We start from the raw sequence: 16,784 nt of genomic DNA on the forward strand, positions 1-16,784 counted from the left end.
TCTTCGCTAGCCCAGGGCCTTCCTAAACTCCCTGCCCGAACCTTCCCTTCGCCGCTAAACTCCTCGCTCTTCTTCCCTTTCGTTCGATCCCGCGGCGAGCCATGCTCACTGGTGCTGTACCCTGGAGCGCACACACCTTGGCCTCCCGGTAGGTCAGATATGATCCGCCTTTTCCGGCGTCTGCTTAGCTAGTTGCCCTCCTCGGGGCGCTCCCGCGACTGGCGCACGCGCTGCTTGTAGGACTCGTCGTCTTCGTCATCCTCTGTGAGGTCGTCCAGATCCTCCGAATCGGCGCTGTCTTCTGATGGAATGTAGGTTTTCCTTTTCACGGTCCTCGGCGGCGCCGCAGCGGGCTGCGGGACGAAAGTCTCTTCGTCCTCGAGCAGCCCGTCGTGAGTTTCCTCTTTGCGTGAAAAGGGCAGTGCGGAGGAGAGCAGCGAAGAGAAGTTGCCTTTCCTCCCGTCGCGCGAGCTGTGATTCGACGCGGGCTTGCGAATCCACCCCCACACTCCCGACTGCTTCTCCTCGCGGCCGACGCCGGACGCGGGCGCGCTGCTGACGCGCGAAGTGATGTGGCTCGATCCGCTGCGGCCCTTCCAGCCCAGCAGCGACTTCATGCTGTTCTTCGGGGACTTGGCGCTCCGCCAGTCTCCCCTCTCACTCTCCGCCCCCGCGGACTTCTGCTGGGCAGAGACCGAAGACGGGGACGAGCTCAGGAAGCCGCCGTTCTCCCGCAAAGACACCGAGGGACCCTTCTCCAGGCCCTGGTGCGCAGAGTGCGAGGACGACGAAGACGACCGCCACGACGGGGTGAGTCCGAGCAGCTTGCGCGTCTTGTGGTTGTGGAGCGCCGCGCTGAACGCCGGATCCGCCTCGCTGAAAGCGAAGCCCCTCGTCGACTGCCGCCCTCGACCAGCCTGGAAACGAACGCAGCGTCCAGTCGCACGCTTCTCCATGAAAACACACCACCAGCCTCGCATGTAAGTCTAGTGATATATACGGATAGACATATATATATATATATATATATATATATATATATATATATATATATATATATATATATATATATATGGTGGGCTCGGTTGAAGACGAGAAGGCGCATGGCACACGTTCGGCGGTGGTGACTGACTGAGTCGAGGGGATACGCGCGGCCGCACAAGCTGGGCTGCACGAAGTCTACTCCTCCTTGCAGACAGCGTTTCCAGCAACTTCCAAAAAGGAAGACAGAGACAGTCGACAAATGCATATACATACATCTACGTTAGCTGCAACTTTGTAGCTGCGTCGTTGCCTATGAGTGCACATGTGCAGGGCGCCGCCCCTCCGCCCTCCACGCCACGAGCCTCTGTGGTCTGCGTGCGCTGCGGCCGTTTCGCTTCTTCTCACCTTTCCTTGCCCGATGCTTGCGTGCAAAGTATAGTTATCTTCTCGCAAGGACATGAGGCGGGAACCTTCTGCGGAGCGCGGCAGCTCGAAGAATAGTTCTTTGTCGTGTTGATTCGCGTGGTGATCCCACTGAGCAAAGTTCTGCGTGTACTCCTGCGCGCGCACACGAACCGCGGAAAGAGACATGAGACGCAACTGCAACGAGAACGCGGCCATCGAAACGCGCTCCGAGCAGGCAAGTACCCCCCTCAGAAGGAAAAATGAAGAGGGAAAGTTTGAATTTAGAGATATATTGAGAGGTTTCCCCGTTTGGAAACCGAAAAAAAGGACTTGTCCACGGAGTGCAAGACCCCGGGGACGTCCAGTGCCCCCTTCTCAGGCGCGACGCTCGTAAAGACATGTGTTTATCTATTTTAGAGATCATTGATGATTAACTATGTACATCACTTAGTAACTGAATTCGGATAAGCAGAAAAATAGTCTGTAATCTTTTTTTAACAAGTTTTTCTACGCCCTATAAACATATACGCAACTCAGTCCCAAACTGTAGAAGGTGTCGCGCGTTCTAGCTTCTCGATTGCTTCCCAGGCTCCACGCGTACGCGCTGCTGGATGAGGTGGTAGAGCTGTGGAGCCGAATTCACGCGGAAGGCCTTCCAGAGCCAGTCGCGCGCAAGGCAGAGCGTCGACGCAGCGGAGATGGAGAGCAGCGAGCACGCCGCGCCGTCGACAAACAGATAGAACACGCAGCCGAGCATCGTGCCCGCGAATGCCGGCCAGCTCGAGAAGAGAAAAACGAACAGCAGGCACGCTAAGAGGCTGCACACGGCAACACAAGAGAACAGACGCAGAGCCGTGAGAAAAGCCCACGGGGGCGCTGAGGTGGCGCAGCAGCCAGAGACATCGACACGCCAATGGACGCACGCGATGACAGGACGCGCACCAGAGCGTGCAGCGTTAGCACACAGCATACACAACACACGCTACTTCATGTACGCGTGCATATACATGCATACATACGTATGTGTGTCTCCGTGGCGAAAATGACACGCATGCCTCCCTGAAGCAACCTCTAGCTTCCGCTGTTGCGTTGTCTGCAGGGGCGACCTCTTGAGAGCCGCATTCACATATAGAGACTGCTTTGCAAACATGCATGCAGATGTGCGCCTGTGGAGAGCGAGGAACGAGGCGGGCATACACAGGCCCGTTTGCACTGAACGTGTTGCTCTTGGCTGCACATCCTCGCTGTAGCTCGGCGAGTCAGGTCCTGCAGACTGACCTGATGTAGAAGCCAGCCCAGATGACAGAGTTGAGGTAGTATGTTTCGAGCAGAACTTTGATGTTGACCACAATCATGTTCATCACGAAGATCATCAAACCGATCATCCAGATGTCCATCGTCTGCGGAAAAGTCAGAAAAAAGTCAAGAAATGCAGAAGGCACATGAGTCGCTTGCTCCGCCGCCCGGCGGCTCTCCTGCCTCCTCTGCCAGCGGTTTTTGGCGATGTGTGCAGCGTTTTCGCGAGTTTTCTAAAAACACTCTGCAGCCGCCCCAGGCAATATCGGCCGGCGGGCGTGCCAGCGCTGCCTGCATCTATTTTTTTCGCGTGTTCGGGCGTCTGCTGCCGCCTTCCCAGCCGCGGCTCGGTTGTCAGGAGCGTTCGTCCGGCGCCCTGCGCCCTGTCTCGTGCTTCGCCCATCGCGCGCCTCGCCGCCGCCTGCCCTTCACGCGTTTTCGCCGCGTTTCGCTGCGCTCTTCTGATCTCGCCGCGCGGCAGAGTCGCCCCTCACCCGGCCTGTGGTGGTAGGAACTGCGTAGAAGCCGAATATCGCCGTCGGAAGCACGAAGATGACTATCGCTTGCCAAATGCCGTTCAGCATCCACTTGAGGAAGACGCGCAGGTTGAGATACAGGTCCATCTGACCGCACCGGTACAGCTGCGGATACTTCAGCGACAGCTGCTTGTCCACGTCTTGATCAAACACCCCGTACAGCGTGATCGGAATCTGAACCCAAAGACAACCGCGGGAGCCACAGGCAGGCGACAGGCAACACAATTAAACGCAGGCTGGCCGCCAGGCACACCAAGCAGAAACGGCAGCGGCAAACCCGAGCGAGAAGGCGCAATGCACGCAAACAAATACGTAGAGAGGCACGCGAATGCGTCTCCGGCGCACACACAGAAGCCAAGAAAGGACAAACACAGCCACTGCACACAGACATACATACAAAGATATATATATATATATATATATAGGTATATGTATGTAGGTATGTTGCTTCTTGTCTGAGTATAAACGCGTGCAGGTGCATGCCAGCCAGGGGCAGTGAGTCTCTGAGTCGCGTACCGCAGTGAAGACGACGTTGTACATTTGGTAGAGGTACTCGAAGTAAAATTTCTGTCCCGAGAAGACGGAGAGGAAGCCGAAGAAAAACATCGGCAGCACGAGGACGAGGTTTTTGTAGAACATGTAAAGCACCAGCTTCGAAATGCGCCTGTAGTTCCAGCGACCATGCGTCAGCAGCAGCGGCTGGAGGAACCGGAACTGCACCAAGCCGTAGTCCGCCGACTGAGAGGAAAAACAACCCGCAACAGCAGACGACAGAAAGCCCAAGTGAGACTTTGGAAGGCGACAGTCTAGGCAAGCGCCGCCACCAGAGCTCGTTGTGCTTCTGAGGACTTCAGAAAAACTGAGAGAGAGACGGAAGTCGACGCCGGAAACTGCTCGCTGGAAAAATACCTGAATTCGTCGCATGCCTACGGCGAGCCAAACATTTGTTCTAACAAATGTTTGGCGCTGCATTTCCATGCTGGCTACGGAGGCTTGTCAGAAACCGCAGGGAGAGTGTCGATTGAAACGACGAACTCCCTCATGCTCTCATTCAAAGAGTTTAGCTCACATTAAATGCTTGCATGCCTTCCTCGCCCTTGAGGCCGACGCCGACGTCGGCGGACTGAATCATGTTACAGTCGTTCGCTCCGTCGCCGATCGCGAGAGTAATTTTTCCCTTGTATTTCTTGATCAGCGACACGACCGCTCCCTGAGAAACGAAAGAGTCAAGAAAGCGAAAAAAGAATGCTAGCGAGTCCATGTGCTCCCCGACTCCCATTGGCGAACCACCCTCTCTCCACGCTCTGCGGCGTTTCTCAGGGTAACCATCCAGTCTCACGTCGGTCTTTGATCTCTTCAAAGTCGTTTGCTGACTTTCCCCTCCACCGCAACCGCGCCGGATACGGTCGCCGTTCTCCCCGGGGCGTTGGCAGCCCACCCCCCCCCCCCCTCCGACGAAAACGAGGCGTCTTCTGCCTCGTCGTCTCCTGCGGCGCGTGCCGCGTCTCCCTGAACCCTAAAGGCAGCTCCGCTGCGGAAGCTCGCTGTTACCTTTTGGTGCGGAGTGGCTCTGCAGCAAATAACGGTCACGCAGCGCGTGCAGACGGAGACGAAGGCCTTCTCGAGATCGGGCTCCAGCATGTGCTGCAGCGCCTCGCCGTCGACGATCAGCGCGTGCGGCGCAGTCCACAGCTCGCGCTCGCCCTCGTCGACGTCCTTCTTGCCTCGCGGCTCTGTCAGCCTCCGCTCGTGCTCTACAAGCCGCTCGCGGAGGAGATTTTTGTCGCGGTCGAGCTCCTCCCAGACGTACGTCCGCTGCTGCATGTCCCGGGTCAGCAGCGAGGTCGCAAACCCGATGTTGATCGCCGTCTCCACTTTATCGCCGGTCAACATCCAGACCTGCGAGCAGGCGTGAGCCGAAAAAACGAACAAAATACAAACGCTAAACCCTCAATCCGAGCATGCAAAGAGCGAGGAGACGAACGAGACTCGAAACGCGCTGGAAAATGTACAGAGGAGACCAAAGACACGACATACCGAAACAAAGAAAAAGCGAGTCAAAAAACAGATGAAAAAGCAACTTGCCGCAAGACGTATACGCACCGGGGCCAAACGCAAACAGCTGGAAAAGACACGGGGTCCGCAAAAACGACACGATCCACTCGAAGAAAGAAAATGAAGAACCTCGTTTGCAGCAGACTCCAAGAAAGGTTGAGAAACCTCATTTACCTTGATGCCAGCAGTCCGCAGCTTCTCAATGGTATCGCCGACGCCTATCTGAAGCTTGTCCTCGACGCCCGTCACGCCCTGCAACTCCAGCATGACTTCGAGGCGTTCAGCGACGCTGAAAAAAAAGAAGCGAAAGAACTTGGAAAACAAGCAAATGCGAAAGAGGGCACCGAAACCCCAGAAGAGGAGGAAACGGTCAGAGAGCAAAATCCTCGTAGTGCAGTTTTTTATTTGCATGGATGCAGATGTATTGTCGTATAAAGACCACGCGCTGTACGTGTACGCAGTAGGACGGCGCCCAGTGAAAGAATCCAAGCGTATAAATGTATGCGCCTCTTCTTGAGAGATGGCGATGCGCTCTAGTTTCCCGACAGGAATCCACCTACACAACGGCATGTAGAGCCGCCACAAACTCCACGAGGCAACCTACCCCTAAAATACGCATCGACCACACGTGCATATACATATGTATATGATTGTATACAGATATGTATATATATATGAGGTCGTCGCTTCAACCTCTAGTTTTATGGTGAAGGTACGCCTAGTTGGCGTAGTCTGGAGAGCTGTGTCGTCCGCTTACGCCTCAATTTTGGCCTGTCGGTCGACAGTGGCGCGTTCAGCGGCCTCGTAGTCTTGGAACCAGCCGAGGAATTCCTCCTCTTCAACTTCTCGTTTGGCGATGCAGAGCGTGCGCAAACCGTCTTCGGCGTATTCCTCCATCGTGTTCAGCATCTGGTTTTCCGTGTCGCCGCGCGTGCGGAGGAGCGGGACGATGACGGTGTCCGCGCCTTTCACGTAGAGAACGATTTTCCTGACGAAATCGCTCTTCGCGCCCTTCTCGCCGCGCCCGTCCTCCTCAGCGCACGCCTCGCGCTTGACGTCGGGGTAAAACACTTCGCACAGCATGCTGCTGCGCTTCCGCTTGCTAGAAAACTCAATCGACGCCAACACGCACACGTGTAGCCGCCGACCCAGCACGGAGACTTCCATGCCCGCCGGCGTCTGACCCAAAAACTCGACCCCAAAGTGCCGCGCGCCGTAGACGAGCGCGCCCTCGTCGGGGCTCGAGGCCGAATATCTGAAAAAAAACACAAACCAGGAACTAGACAGCCTCTGCAGTGGAGAAGGCCCTCTGCTCGCCTGCGGTCCGCGCTCCCCATTCGAATCAGAGCCGGAATCGGCTTCCGCGGCCAACATGCAGGTGGCGGCGTGTGGAGGCAAGTTCGAGTCTCGACGAGGGGCTGACTGGAGGGTTTCCAGCTCGCTTTCCTCCGGCCTGCAGCGCCTCTCGCGGCGCCTCGCTCCTTATCGGAGCCCCGCGAAAGCCGCGGCGACGGCAGCGATCCGCTGTGTAACAGGCTCGAGCCTCCTCTCTCTGCGGACGCTCTCCGATGACGCGCGCTTTCCTGTTTACCTGGTGACGCCGTGTTGATCTGTCTCCAAAACCACAGCGTGGTTCACTGCGAGGTGAAGAAAAAAATCGACAAGGTACGTGTGCATCGGGTGGTTCGGATCGTTCAGCTGCTGCCGCAGCGCGGCGTCGACCATCTGTACCTGCGGCGTCACAGGCTCGCTCGACGCTGAAAAAAACAAACATCCACGCATATATTTATATCTATCTTATATATATATTTCCACGATTGTGTGGAGGCACACACATCGGATAGGCACAGCCCAACTACTTACATACACATATTTAATATAATTATGCGTGCGTAGGCATCTCGCGACCCTGGACGAGAGCCGGACCGAGGTAGCCTGTGCTGGACGGAGATGAATACTCAGCGAGAGTGAAGGGGAAAAAAGGCGACCGAACTCGGTCCCAAAGGCACGCGCGCAGAAACGAAAAGCTTCGCAGAGACGTACCCTACAAACATACTGATACACAACACATATATACACATATATGCATATATATATATGTATCGGGGATTAGAGAAAGACAGCCACCTAGGCTTCCTTCTCCCCAGGATTGTCTGAACTCATTTTCAAAGACCGCGCGCCGCCTCGGCAAGCAGATGCAGAGTCTGCAATAAATGCTCTGAAGAGCGATTTCGCTTCACTCACGTGGAACGGGTTCAGGCGGCACAGGAAGACCGAGACGCCGCAGTGCCTGTCGGCGAACCTCTGTGAGGCCTTGCCCATAACTCAGTCCTAAGACACAGAGCACGAGGCGAGAGCTCAACCCCTTGAATTGAAAGTCTGAGTCGCAGCTAACCTCAGAAAACAGAGAGAAACCCCTCACGACACATTCCCTCTGAAACAGCTGCAGTCTTTCCTCGCTAAACGAGTGTAAAACGCTAAAAAATGCGAAGATGGCTTGACGCCGATCTCTGCGTCTCCACGGTTCGTGACGCAACTCCGTCCCACTGCTTCGTTTTCGAAGAAACAATCTGCAGCGAGTTGGTGCCTTCCCCCCACTTCGGGACTGAATGTTTCCCGCTAGCGGCATTTTGTTTTTAAATCTCATCTCCTTTGTAGCCATTTGCACGACTCCTTCCAGTTTCCTCGGCACAGTCGGGGCGGCTATATATATGTATATATATATATATATATATATGTACACATGCGTGGGCGATGAGGGAGAAGAGCGCCGCATGGGCCTGCTTTGCTCGAGGGTTCTCGGGACTCGTTTTAGAAGCTGGGTCGTTGCGTCGCCTCTGGGTCGTTGCGTCGCCTTTGGGTTGTTGCGTCGCCTCGTGGCGTCGTGCCCGTTTCGCATTGCTCCCCTTCTCACCTCGTACGCAGCATCTGCGGAACTCCATGACGTTGGAGGTCATCGTGCCGGTCTTGTCGCTGAAGACGTACTCGACCTGTCCCAGTTCCTCGTTCAAGTCGCTTGTTCTTGGCCATGCCCCCTGCTGCGGCTCGACTTTCTCCTCGACTCGGCGCGGCGACTCGTCCGCCGCGAGCTTTTGGGCGGACGGCGCGCGCGGCGCGGGAAGGACGGAGCTCGAGGCGTCGCGGGAAAGGATCGGAAAAGAGGAAGACGGCGAGATCAAGGAGAAGCAAACCTTCTGCTCAGAGCAGGTCCGCCGGCCGCGCGGAAACGGCGCCGAATTCTCTGCGCTGGGCAGCGCTTGGTCCGCATGCGCAGAGGAGAACGAAGACATGAAGGAGGGCGGCGGAGACGCCTCACGCTGGCAGGCCGCCTCTGCGCAAAAGGTGCGCGTGCCACGCGCAGCCGACTCGCCGACGATGTCCTCTGCGAAAGACTGCAGCGAGGAAGAAGACCGCGGTGCACCAGGGCTTGACACCTCCTGGCTCGGGGAGACGCCCGACGCGAGGTCTTCACGCGACGAGGCGGACGAAAGCAGAGATTGGGGGTGAGGCGGCGGGGCTTCTCCGTGGAGGAGAGCGCGGGAGGCTACGCGCCGCAGAGGAAGAGGGAAACGAGGCGACGCCTCACGGGCCTCTGCGGCACGCTCGGAGTCCTCGTCCTCTTCCGGATCTGCGTAGGGTCCGCGGTCGGAGGCGCTCGTCGCCGCTGTGGGCGGCGACATGACTGTGGAGCGCCGAGAAGACACAGGCGGCGACGTCGAGACGGACGACGCAGCAGCGGAGTGCAGCCTGAGTGCCAGACAGATGCTCCTCTCTTGAAGGCACGAGGTTGACCTCGCGGCCGGCGACGCCTCCAACGAGTGAACAGCGTCGCAGAGACTCGGCACCACCCCTGCGTCTGCGCCACCCTCTTCCCTCGAAGGCTCCCCGGCACCGCCCGCCTTCGCCTCGCCGTCTGCGCGTTTCCGCGCGGGATGCGACGCCGCCGCTCGCGAACGCCGCTGCGAGACGGATCGCGCGGTCGCGCGAGTCTCCCCATCCCGCCGGGCGTCTGTGGAGTGCGCAGCACTGGCTTTGCGCGTCTCTCCTTCCTCGCAGCTCGAGAGCGTGTCAGAATCGAACGGGCACGCGCAGGCGTGCCCTGCCGTCGACCGCAGCGAGACCGAGCCGTGGCAGAATCCGACGTCTCTCTCCCTGCTGCGGGGGCGTCGCGAGCTGAGCTGCCGCCGCTCCGCCGACTTTGTCGGGGTCAGCATCGAGTCCACGCGCTGGTCCTCCCCCGGCGCGTCTCGTCGGCTGTCTGCACGCCGCGCCGAGCTGTGCGAACGCCGGCCGAACGTGGAGGCGCGGCTCAGAGGCGCTTCTGCGTCGTGGGTCGGAGACTCCTCGCGGCTTCGCCAGCTCCGCGCGGACTTTGCGCGGCGCGCGCGCGCCTTGTCGTCCGCCTCCGAGGCTGGCGGGCTCGCGTTCGGCGAGGAACCTGTGGGCGAGCGCGCTGGACTCTGCTCAACGGGCGACAGCGCCGACACCTGTGAGAAGACAGTCGAAATCGGTTTGCCGACCGGCGACAGGAACAGCGAACTCGTCGAGCTCCGGATCTGACTCGAGAGCGCGCCGAGATCTGCATGCGCGTCGCCGCCGCGCCCGGGCGCCGCGCCGAACCCGCGCCGCGGCGGCGGGTAGAAAAGCATGCTTTTGTCGCGAATGATGAAGAGCGACTGGAGCGCCTTTACCATGCCCATTTGAAGCACCAGCGAGATTGGAACGAGGTTGCAAGTCAGCACCATCCACGTGAAGAAGTTCGCGATGCCTGAGCAGAAGGCACACGCACCGACGCGCAGAAAATGCAACACTGCATCGCCGCGCGAGGGAAAACAAAGCGCGGCACTCTGTCGGACGAAAGACGCAAAACTCAGAAAACAAAGGCGTTAGATTGGTCTTGTCTTCACCATAGTTATCATCTTGACGATGCTATGCTCATAAACTCCAAAGATGGTCATGAAGAGCACAACAGAATTTGGATCCGGTCAACAGAGACCTTCGAGATCGAAACCAGTCGTTCACCTCGATCGCCCGCGCGATATGCAAGAGATCTGCCTCAGACGAGACAAACAGGCGCCCAGCGCGCACTCGGAGTTCAAAAACATATAGGGACACACGACATCCGCGCGACGCCCACGCGGAAACCGCTGGAGCGCAGCAATCCGTCGTCGTATGCCTGTTTCCTCACAGAAAGCGACGGGGTTTTTCCGCTCATCCCTTGCGCCCATGTACGTCCGTGCACCAGCCGCAGAGCTGAACATCAAAAGCGTGTGTCCGACTGCGACCGCCAGGCAGAGAAGCGTCTGAACCAGCCAAATGGTGACAGTCAACTTGTTTGTGAGTCGCTCCACTCGCGAGCTCTTGCGCGGCGGACTCGAGCTGTTCTGAACACCGAAGCACAAACCAACGCACCGAAAAAATATCGAGAAAGGAGAAGAAGCCACGCGAACGACGCCCTCGCCCCGCACACGTTTAGTTATGTAAATGCATGTATAGAGACCGAAGATTCTGGGAGATGGACAGACAACATGTGTGTTTTTCAACTTGATGAGTCACTCTAAATTTAAAACACACGCACATATAGATATAGATATGCGCATGTAGACAGGCAAATACTCCAGTGTATCGTGAGACAGATGGATCGCTACACGGAGAAGTGACTTTAAATACTGGAACAGTTGTCGGACGAAAAACCACTTCTTTGCCGTCGTTCGTCGCCCTCATGTGTGCCCTCAGCTCCCATCATACACAGAATCGTATATATGCGCATATTTGTATGCATTTATGTATGTGTAGATATGCGAATGATCTGTGCGTCGGTCTGCCCCCCGCCTGAAATGGGGACAGGCAGCGGCTGCCGCGCGGGCTCACCATTTGGATTTTGGTTTCTTTGCCCGTGTACACGACGACGCCCAGAGCCCAGTCCGTGTTTCTGAGCTTGCAACCTCTGAGCAGCAGCTGCTGGTTGGACATGGGCGCGTCCATGAAAGGCCAGGAGACGAACATTTGCGCGCCACCGCCGCCGCGGCCGTAGGTACCTGTGAAGCGGCAGGGGCGCGACCCGCGTCGCGCCTCGTCTTCAGGGTCAGCGTCGTCCTCTCCTTCTTCCTCCTCTTCTTCCTCGTGCGACGAGGCGGCGTTCCCCACGAGCTCCGCGTCGTCGCTGCTAATGTCGCAGATGCCAGACTCGAGTTCGAGAACGCCTTCGTAGACGTTCAGGTCGCGGTTGGGGGTCTGGCAGCGAATGCGGCCTTTGCGGGCGAGCAGGAAGCGCAGCGCGAGGGGCAAGTAGTTGGTGAGCCACTCAAAGGTCACGCGGTGCGTCTGCTTCAGCTTCAAATTTGTCTCGCCGTCCAGGCTCGCGGTCTCCACGAAAGCGCCTCCGCGGGATCCAGACGTCGCGAGCAGGACCATGTCTGCCGGAAAGCACTCGTTCTTCACGCACAGAATCACGTCTCCGACGTCCACATGCCTCCAAAACTTGGGAAGAATCGGCAGCGGAGCCTCATCCTCCGGCACGCCGAGCTCCTCGCAAAACGCCGCCAAGTGCGTCTCCACGTCGCCGCCCGCCAGCGAGCCCGCCGCCGCCCGGCCTCCGCCCTCCTCGCCCCCAGCCGCGCCGCGAGGCCGCGCAGTCTGCGACAGTGCACAAAAAAAACAAAAAAACAACTGCTGCTGACGGGCGAGGGAGTCGCGGCGGCGCGATCCGCACGAGAGAAGAAAGACAAAGCGAACGCGCGACCGAGGCGCCCCTAAAAGGAAGGACTCTGCAGACGCCGCACCGCCCCGCCCGGCGGCGGAGACAGCGCCTCCAAGTCCGAAGGGGGGGAGGAGGAACGGCTACGTACACAGGCGAGCGGAAATGTGTCTCATTCAAGAAAAGCAGACCATGCAGCCGACTTGCTCAATGAGCCGCATGAAAAGGACGAGATACATGGAACATGCATGCGCGAATACATATACTCACACATATAAACTCATGTATGTAAATGCATATATGAATGTGATACGGATGCGGAGAGGGAAGCGAGAACAGGGCTGAAAAAAGAACGCACCGCGTGTCCGAGTTTGTTCTGAATTATCTTCCGCGCCGCCTGCCGAGCATCCTTCATTCGCGCCGAGTGCGCGGCTTTGTCACACGGAAAAATCACTGCGTGTGTGACCTTCAGAGAGGAGAAGAGGCAAGACAAAAAAAAGCGGAGACCTGAGAAATAAGAAAGCGAAGGAAGTGAGGTTAACGCGACAAGCGAAACGTGTCGCCGCACAAGCACGCGGAGGCAAAGGCGAGCCAACAACAGAGTGCGAACAGGAAAAGGGCGGTGCATTCGCAGTAGAAGGGACAGGAAGAAAAAGCGGGTGCGATGAGGGCAAGAAGTGCGAGGAGGGAATGGAATCCAGAGAGAGGACAACGCGAAAAAGAAGCGACTCTGCAGCAACATGGGCGAAACGAAGCCAGAGGCGGAGGAGAGAGAGAAAAAAAAAGAAAAGGAGCGGAAGAGGAACCACAAAAGACCACAAAAACATGCAGGGGCAGCGGAAGATCCCTGAAGCAGAAAGACGAACGGAGAGAAGGCAAGTCGAACCTGGTTGTTCTCGAGGTTGTCTGATTTGTGTCGCTGCCAGTCCTCGAAGGCATCTTTCGCCGCATTAATGATCAACACAGTCGACAAAGGAAGAGCCAGAGTGGGCACGCCATTGGTCGTGGAGATCTGAAGGTTTTCACAACGAAAGAAAGGAAGGCGAAAAAAATCCAAAGAGTGCCCTGCAGACGCCTGTATGTGGATGTCTGCTTAGGAGGACGCACCACGCCTCCCTGAAGCCGGCAAGCGACACTGCACGTGCTGTTTGTGTGGCGGAGAAAAAGCAACACGACAGCCGCGGCCTCGACTCAATTCTTACCTGCGGAATCATCTGAAGACAACAGATGCAGAGAAAATAAATGTTCGACACCTTGTGAAACTGCTCCCAAAGGTTCTTGAGAACAAAGTTCCAGACGGTGTACTTAGAGGTGACGACCGAGTTGGTGACGCCCTTCTTCTCCTGCCGGTGGCCTAGGTTCACAATCCACTCCTCCGCGGCGCTGAAACAAAGAGAAAAAAAGTGAAAAAAAACCCGGAAGCTGTGCAAGGCGAGGCAGACGAGGAGAAAACACGGGAGACAAGAAGCGGAGAGCAGAGAAGCAGGCGCCCCATCACCAGGAAGAAGAGGGTGTTAGCAGCCATCGGCGGAGACGAGGGAGTCAACCACGAGTCGAAAAAGGAAGACAGACTGAGAGGACGAGCTGGAGAGAAACGCGGGGGTCGCGGAAGAGCTTTCAAACGCATGTGCGACAAAGAGAAAACTGCACACCAGCGAACCGCGCAAAGTGCAAGAAAGAGGACGAAAGAAAAGACAGGAGAGAAAGAAGGAGCCCAAAAAAACCGCAGAACCGGAGAGTAACCCTGCCAAGTCTCTCCTCCTGGTGCACCTGGCCGAAGCCGCAGATTAAGAGAGCCAGTGAGAAGGAAAGAACAGAAGATCTCTAGTCAAGAAGAACAGTTCAGAGAGCGCCCAGAAATTTGTCTGCCAGTGGAGAAAGAGGTACAGAGCAGCGGAAGGACGGTGGATCCACATCGGCGTCGCGCCAGCGGCCCGATAGTCGTGTAGCCGCGGAGAAGACCGCTGAAAAGAGCGGGTTATGGCCTGTCACGAGAAGCTGCAGTGAAGCAGATGAAGCGAAAGAGAGACGAGGCTCCGCCCAGGACGGAGAGACCAGCGCACGCGGAAGCCAGACGACCCTTTTAAGCGAAAGAGGCAGGATCGCGAGAGACAGAGAGACGGGCTCATAGGCAGGCGCACGTGGCCAAGTGCACACAGATACGCGTATTCTGATTCGCAGACGAGAGAAGAATGCGGCAACCTACTCGGCTTTGCTCCCTCCCAGCCCCATCTTGGCGAGCGAGGGCGAAAGGAGGCGGTGCAGACGCGACGGAGGCGGTGCAGACGCGACGGAGGCGGTGCAGACGCGACGGAGGCGGTGCAGACGCGACGGAGGCGGTGCAGACGCGACGGCGCCGCGAGAAGCCGAAACAAATGGAGAGGCCGCGGGGCGCGAAAGGCCCTGGAGGCCGGAAAAAAATCGAAGACCAGATCGAGAGAGCAACGCTCCGCGCCTCGAACGAGACTCGCGGCGGGAAAAGGGAAAAAGCGCGGTTAGCTTCCAGGACCCTAACGAGAGGGACGCAGTTCGTCCCCGTAGATCTCCTTAGTCTCTGTGGACTCCCTAGAGTGCGTCAGAGTGAGGCAGACCGTGAGGTTCGCGAGAGCGAGCAAGCGACCTGTCCCCAGCTGTAGCTGTCGAGGCAGCGGTGCGGATATCCAGTTTTTCACGCGCAGGCGAGAAAGGCGCCTCGCAGGTCGCCGTGTTCGTCTCGCAGAAGTCGCGTCGAGTCAGCTGCATCTTTCATTGGGACGAAGGACCGGAAAACACTGCATCAAGCTCGCCAGAAGTCTGGCTCGCGCTCGCTCGGCTCCCCGTCCCGCCCTCGGACGAATGCACGGGGAAGAAGGCGGAGAGAGGGGAAGGGCAGCAAGCAGATCTTTCTCTCGGGGAGAGAGAGGCGCGAGCGGGAGAAAAGTATGGGCGCAGAGGAGGCCAGACGAGCAGAAGAACACAGACGAAGGGCGCAGCAGACGCGAAAAGATTCTGTGCGGCAGCTGGACGTGCATGTTGCCGCCGCCCGAGGAGAAAAAAAGACGCGCGAGGGCAGACGCCGCCCGGGTCCACAGGGGAGAAAAAAAGTCGAAAAAAACAAAAGCCGAGAAGCGCCCAGAGAGCGGGAAACGAGAAAAGACGGGAAAGAGGGAACGAGACGAAGGACGAAGACACGTCGAGGCATCGAAGGACAACCCCGCGCAGCACTGCTAGAGCCTTGTAAGGAGTTGACGATCGGCGAGCTCTCCGGCGATCCTGCGCGCGCACGCGTCTTTTTCCCGGTTCTCCCGTGCCGATGAGGCTTTGTAGTCCCCAGCAAACTTCCGTTTTTCCCGTTTTACCTCGTCAAGCTCTCAGAGACACTCTTCTCGCGCTCGACGTGCGTTCTCGTTCTCATTCGTACCTCTCTTCCCGGTCTGCAGAGAAATGGCTTCCCCTCTCCACGCCGCCACTGCGCACCCGCAGAGAGCTTCGGCTCCAGCGCGACGTGATGTGCTTGTCGAAGCAGGATTTTCCTTGCCCTTAGCTCCCGTGGGCGTGGTTTATCGGTTTGGGAGGTAGATAGATGCTTCTAGAGAACTCGCCGCATGGAGAGGGCTTCGAGCTTCGAGAACGAGCTGCAGATGCCGCCGCAGCAGTGGAGGGGAGGGAGGTTCTAGAATCGAGGCACGCTTTTCTTAGACCCGTCCCCTGTGACGAAGTCATTCGCGGGGGCAGCTCGTAAGAGAGCCGCGCTTCTCTTTCTACTGGGATGGCCGCTTGCAGCCCGGTCGCCTTCCCGTTCCCCGTGCGTCGCCGCGGACTTCTGCTACACCGCCCTCCCCTCTCAGAACCCTTCGCATTCACCACGTGAAACGCACGAGGATATAAATGTATAGTAAATTTGCGCGCATACCTACACCTGCATGCACTCCTAAGTATGTCTAGCGGGGGGAAGGGTGCCGGTCGTGCCTACATTGGGAAAAGGCGAAGGCCTGGCGGAGGCCCCAGAGACGCCGCTGCATCTGTATTTTATAAGCTGCTTTCGCAGACATGGGCACGTAGTGATGTATCTCCGGAACAACGAGTGTATGGGCTTCCCGGTGTGCAGTACTGCATCCCAACCGCACTTGCAATTAGCAGTTCTTCCTCACATCCTCAGTGGGTCGAGAGACTCCGCAGGCAGACACGGAGGGCAGCCTCCACCTTTGGGCGGAATAACTGATCAGCGCCGCCCCCCTTCAGGTACAAGGGAAGGAGTTTTGCTGGAACGCGGGGTTTCTGCTGTAGCAACACTGACTGGGCAAATGGAGCTTCATCTCAACAGATCGGGACAGGGGCATCCGAGGCCTCTCCGAACAAACGAAAACCGTATTCTCGAGTGAACCCCGGCGTTATGCGTCTAAGCGAGAAAGTCTTCGGCGGCGCATCGTTGCTGTTGGATGTCCTGCCAGCCTAGACCCTTCGGACTACACGTAGCCTTCCCCACAGCCTTTTGCCCTTTCCTTTCTTCACGCGTAAAGGCGCTTGATGCGTCCTCCGCTCTGTCTGTCTCACGTGCGCTTCCGTTAGTAACCTAGGCAAGCCTTGAAGTGGAGCGGGCGGGGTAGTCGGCCTTGGGGTCCTCGCCTCAAGTTCCGTGGCTTCTTGTCGAACGGCAAGCTGAGGGAGAGACCTACGCTCAGTTGCTCCTGTAAGCCTCGACAAAGCTGACAGTACCTCAACAAATTCTTCTGTGTCTTCGAAACAACCCCGAATGTGCCTGAGTGTGACTTGCTTGCGTGCTGTGTTTTAAGCAGTTCTCAAATCGTGCAGCTCGCTGACCCCGAGAGATC

The 16,784-nt window shown here is 57.5% G+C and overlaps 1 protein-coding gene across 1 annotated transcript; it reads right to left on the minus strand.

Moving 5' to 3' along the window:
* Positions 1–188: 188 nt before the first annotated feature.
* BESB_005500 (uncharacterized protein) lies at positions 189–14,205 on the minus strand (the record flags this gene model as incomplete). Its single annotated transcript, XM_029359305.1, has 19 exons — positions 189–917; positions 1,390–1,542; positions 1,991–2,207; positions 2,668–2,789; positions 3,180–3,395; positions 3,738–3,959; positions 4,291–4,431; positions 4,773–5,120; positions 5,451–5,565; positions 6,034–6,531; positions 6,868–7,033; positions 7,521–7,607; positions 8,191–10,044; positions 10,465–10,660; positions 11,148–11,912; positions 12,332–12,439; positions 12,860–12,985; positions 13,176–13,356; positions 14,180–14,205. 19 exons carry the CDS (start codon positions 14,203–14,205, stop codon positions 189–191), a joined length of 6,270 nt encoding a protein of 2,089 aa, XP_029222218.1.
* Positions 14,206–16,784: the final 2,579 nt, after the last annotated feature.

This window comes from Besnoitia besnoiti, chromosome I (genome assembly GCF_002563875.1).
Source record: "Besnoitia besnoiti strain Bb-Ger1 chromosome I, whole genome shotgun sequence".
Lineage (NCBI taxonomy): Eukaryota > Apicomplexa > Conoidasida > Eucoccidiorida > Sarcocystidae > Besnoitia > Besnoitia besnoiti.